General features: G+C 33.1%; 1 protein-coding gene across 1 annotated transcript; it reads left to right on the top strand.

The window, feature by feature from the left end:
- The first annotated feature begins 2,316 nt into the window (after positions 1 to 2,316).
- LOC104229031 (protein LATERAL ORGAN BOUNDARIES-like) lies at positions 2,317 to 4,380 on the top strand. The gene is made up of 2 exons (XM_009781602.2): positions 2,317 to 2,639; positions 3,381 to 4,380. Exon 2 carries the CDS (start codon positions 3,398 to 3,400, stop codon positions 3,953 to 3,955), a length of 558 nt encoding a protein of 185 aa, XP_009779904.1. The 5' UTR covers positions 2,317 to 2,639; positions 3,381 to 3,397; the 3' UTR covers positions 3,956 to 4,380.
- The last annotated feature ends 1,086 nt before the right edge of the window (positions 4,381 to 5,466 follow it).

Here is a 5,466-nt window from a genome sequence, read left to right as displayed (position 1 = left end):
CATGATAAATTATGTACTTCATTTATTGTTTTTTAAGGGACGTGAAAAGTCAAAACGTGCCAAGTAAAAGTGAACGGAGGGAGTAGATAATATTGCAGTAAAATTTGTGAAGATAACAGCTCTCGAGAGTGCCAAACGGAAATGCTCATTTTGGTTTTTTGTGACAGCCATTGCTTCAAATTTGTAAGGGCTCGTTTAGTACGAGAGATAGCAACCTCGATCGGCCAATGGTGTTGAAATAATTTTACTGGATTTGATTCACAATAAATAAATGAAGAAGAAAAAAATCATATACTTTCCAAATGTGAAACTTTACCTAGGGCACAATTGGTTAGAAATGCGCTGAGGTAATTAGGAGCCGTTTGTCCATAAATATATATTTTTTTTTGAAAAAAATTTCAAACAAATTTGAAGATAAATTTTGAATTTGAAAAGTAATTTTTACTTTGTTTTTTCAAGTAAATAATGTTTTTCTCTCGTACAACTGCAAATATTTTTTCAAATAAAATGCATGTCCAAACATAAATTCATTTTTCAACTTAACTTCAAAAACTAATTTTTTTTTCCATATTTCACATTGTTTATGTCCAAACGCCTACTTAGTCATTTAATTACACGAGAATCTTTCTAGAAATCACTTTCTTGAGTGAGGCAGTTATTTTTTTTTCATTCCCACTTTGTTTTAAGTACTATATCCAGAAATAGTCAAAGTCAAAATATATAGAATAGATGTTACAACCTTCGGATCTCCAAAGAATTTAAATCAGATTAAAAGATTTGCTCCCATAAGGAAATTCTTTTCCAAACGAACCCACTTTCTTGAGTGAGGCAGGTATCTGAAAAAGGAAAACTCGAGAAGTCCTTATTTTTTGATTTTTTTCTTTAGCTTATGTCTCTTTAAATTGTTTCCTTTTTGTAAAATTACACCGAATTGAACCATATAAATTGGTTAGATAGGAATTATTTCTCCTTTTATTATGTTGTGCTATATATTAACACGTCCTAGGTATGAGTCAATCAAGAGGTAACAATTTACTTCACAGATTCTACTAGTAATTTAACAGAAAACGAAAGCAATCACCAACAACTGCAAGGTAATAAAAAAATGAGATCATATAAAATGCGAAATTTTTTCGAAGTATATTTCCAAAATCCTTAGGTAGCCAGGCTTAAGGACGAACTATTATAATGTGATTCCACTGAAAAAAGTATTGCTTATGACCATGGGCGGAGCTAGGGCAAAATTCGAACCTCCTTCGTCGGAAATTATACGATGTATATAAGATTAAATTTCATTTTTATGTATATATATTTTAAATGATGAACCCCCTTAGCTTTTTCTGCATGTTTACTTTTTTACTTTTTAAATTCCCTCATTAAAAATTCTGGTTCTGCCATTGTTTATGACTTTAAACTCATCAATAATGTCTAAAGAACAATTGGTGCATTATATTACATCGTGATCCTGTGTTGGTCATCTTCAATCCATCCAATTCTTTTAAAGTCTAAATTGTGTAAACTTCAAATTCGTCTGACCCTCAATTCTGCTTTGTTTCTAGCAAATTGAAAACAATCTGCTTAAGCTTGACTGCTGATGATACTTCACAAAATGGAGGTTTTCTTTTGATTCTTCAATAAAAAAAGTTAGAATAAGGAATATTAAGCAGATAAAAAATGAAATTATATTAAGAAAAGGGGTTAAACCTAGCTAATTTACCTTATTATGTCATCCTGCGATACTTATAAATATATTTGCTAAGAAAAGTAATATATATATATATATATATATATATATATATATGTAGCATGTCAATTCCATAAAAAGAGTGATTAGCAATTGACAAGAAGTTGAGACAAATGAATGAAAAGATGTTCTCCAAAATCAGAAAATAAGAATTTCAAATAAAGCTTCACAGAAAAAAATCCCTATTTGAATGGATTTTACGGAGGATAAACAAATTTTCTTTTTCCCAAAATCTGAAAATCAGAATCTGTCTCAATTCAACTATTCAAATATATGAATCGTCAGTCTGTATTACAATTATATTTTCTTTTGCTGCCTTAATTTTCTTTTCTCTTTAATTCTTTCATTCTTCTCTTCAATTGCTAAAATTACAAGGAACAAATACGAGGAAAATGTCGGGTTTATATCACACAAAAAAAAAATAAAAAAAAATAAAACGTATATAGAATTTTATGGTTGTCTGTGAGTGCATGAGAAATAGGGTAGAAGGGGGAAAAAATGGATACATACATCCCCACAAGTATGAAATTATTATTAGATGCAGTGTCATAGTCATCTTTTTCCTAGTGTACCTTCCATTTATTACCCTTTGTCTTTTGCCTTCATTCCTTCTCCATCACTAAATTGCCCTTTGCTTCTCTTTTCTTTATTATTTATACTTTTGCTACTACTACTAGATTTGCAGGGGACAACCTAAAGTTCTCTCTTCTCCAATTAGGGTTTTCCCCTTTAGAGGGTTTCACCAGTAAGTTAGTATTGAACTTGTGAAGCTGATCACTTAACTTCTTCTTTCAATCTGCTACTGTTTTTTGTACTTTAATTCCTTTTTGTAACTTTGACGAAACACAGCCAAGATTTCTGATTAAGGAGAGAGCTCCCTGAAAGAGAAAAAAAGGTAATTCCCTTTTCACAATCATCTCATCAAAGAAACCTAGATAGATCAGAAATAGGTAAACTCATATAACATTTTTCTTCCTAAATAAGTTCCAGAAACATACTTGCTCTATTATGTTACTCCGTGTAGCAATTCTTGATTTAGGGTTTTCCTTTTACTTATTTTTACGAAATTTGATTTCAAGTGCATTTTTCAGATCTCATGTTTAACAAATTTCAGAAAGGATATATCACTAATTAGCTTCCACTTGAACCTCCAAATTCAAGATCGTGAAAATTCTACCGTCTCTGTGTAGCTGGATGACAGAAATGAGGAAAATTCTTCATCAAACTAAATACTCCTTCTATAAAGATCAAAGCATGCAGTGCACTTGTGAGCCATGAACCAAAAACAACAAATTGTTTGGGAGAAAACATAACAGAAAACCATTAGCTAACTGTCCATGTAGTATATTAAATACCAAGATCGATTTCACAAGTTAGAAATACACCCAATTGAGCACGTCTAGCATATTTTTTCACAATAGCAGGATCAAATCTTATAGCAAAAGAATCCCAAGAGAAACCCACATTGGGAAAAAGGAAAGAAACTTAAGATGCTATAATAATTTAAGGTAAATTTCCATTACAATTCACAATAAAATAGCTTATCATAATTAAGAGAAAATTGTTATAATTAGTTAAGGTAAAAAATTTCAATTAAAAAAAAAAAAAGAGCTTACATGATGTTTTCTCTTTGCAGCTACTTAGAGATCAAGAATGGCTTCATCCAGCAGCTCATACAACTCCCCTTGTGCAGCATGCAAATTCCTAAGGAGAAAATGTCTACCTGGCTGCATTTTTGCACCTTACTTCCCACCCGAGGAGCCTCAAAAGTTCATTAACGTCCACAAAATCTTCGGCGCAAGCAATGTCACTAAGCTTCTCAATGAGCTCTTGCCTCACCAGAGAGAGGACGCTGTCAACTCTTTAGCCTACGAAGCCGAAGCAAGAGTAAGAGATCCCGTTTATGGCTGCGTTGGGGCCATCTCTTTCCTTCAACGCCAAGTTGAGCGCCTGCAAAAGGAACTCGACGCTGCTAACGCCGATTTGATTCGCTATGCTTGCAATGAGTACACACCCCCGCCGCCTTTACCTGGAACACAAGGAATTAACATGGCTGGTTTTCGCCAAAGGCCGGTTGAGTTTAGTAGAGGTTTTCATCAAACACCTAATTTTCCTATCCCATATTCTATCCCTAATAATTGGAATGATCAAAACTCTTCTGCTGGAAATATCCATGGAGGAGGAGGAGGAGGAGGAGGATCAAGTATTTGATCAATCAACCAAAATTTATAGAGGGTCTGGGGTTTTCTTTCTAGGGTTTGTGACCCTCTTAAGAGAATGGTGTGCTACTTAAATTTTAACTACTTTCGCTATGGTTTCCCTATAGCTACTAGCCCTTTTTCACAAAATTCACCGTCCTAGCTAGAACATCGAGTCCTATTTTTCTCTTGAAACTATATATTATTCTACTCTTACTGCTGAACTTGAAAATATTTCCTAAGTATTTTATATTGTGGCTAGATGTTCTGTCATATTTAGAGACCATCTAGATGTGGCATGGAAAGTCTATGGCCGCTACACTTTCGTTTTATGTTAGTATTATTGGGTCTAGAAAAAAAGTCATGCCTATTTAAGGTGTAGTAATTTATGGGATTTGTTTATGGTCAATAAACAATAAATAAACTATTTTCATGTTATTGAAAAGCAGATTCTCTCTAGTTAGAATCTGTAGCTAATTAAGCCTTCCTCCATTAATTAATTATATATGCATTTCATATTATTTACATATGGTTTCTGCTTTTGTTGATATGGACCACTTTTCTTTACCTAATATGCTGCAAAGCTGCCAAGTTTCATTTTCTGAATTTATAGCCGAAAGAAAGCCATATCAAAAGGCCACTAGAACAAGCAAAATCTGAGTGCCGATTTCACATCAAACATTATAATTTCTTTGTAAGGCAACTTGATGAGCAAGGGACGCAGTAAAGAAAAACACTTTTTTTTTCAAAAAGTCTTGTGACCAAATAGTCTCAGTGAACCAACAGGAAAAAGAACGGTCTGTAGAGTGACTGCAAAGTCAATTTTGGTTTCATAAATTGTCGATATAATTATTACTCCTTCCGTTTCAATTTATGTGAACCTGTTTGACTGAGCATAGAGTTTAAGAAAAAATGAAGATTTTTGGAATTTGGGGTCCTAAACAAGTTAAAAGGGGGCCCAGAGTATTTGTGTGGTTATAAAAGCTTTTCATTAAGGGTAGAGTTGTAAGTTTATACTAAATTGTTTCCAAATTTAGAAAGGGTTTATTCTTTTTGGAACGGACCAAAAAGGAAATAGGTTCACGTAAACAGGAAGCGAGGGAGTATTTCCCAAAATCTTCTGTTTACTAAAATGAAAACCTGAACTGTGCGTATTTCCTATAGAACCTCATCTTTGTCTACCATATACAGTATATTAATTCTTGCACATTGTGTAGAACAGTGGGTAATGTATAGGGTTTTCAGCCTTTCACATTTCGTCCACAGCAATTCCTATACAACACTGTTTTCAACATAGCATCGCTCACCCATCAATCCATCACAAAGCCCCTCCAAAAAAGGAATATAAAGAAGAACAAAAAGAATGCATGCAGTCCAAAGATTACAGAATTTATGTTTTTTACTTTGGAGAACGCTTTGCCTTGTTTTTGGTGAGAAATAGTTTAGCTAATTAATTTGAAAAGCACTTTTAAGCGGTTATTAGTGTTTAGCCAAGCTTTTAAAAACTGTTTCTAAGTGTATTTT

Source organism: Nicotiana sylvestris, chromosome 3 (genome assembly GCF_000393655.2).
Source record: "Nicotiana sylvestris chromosome 3, ASM39365v2, whole genome shotgun sequence".
Classification (NCBI taxonomy): Eukaryota; Viridiplantae; Streptophyta; class Magnoliopsida; order Solanales; family Solanaceae; genus Nicotiana; species Nicotiana sylvestris.
Note: the sequence above shows the minus strand (reverse complement) of the source record. Positions and strands in the feature narration are given on the sequence as shown.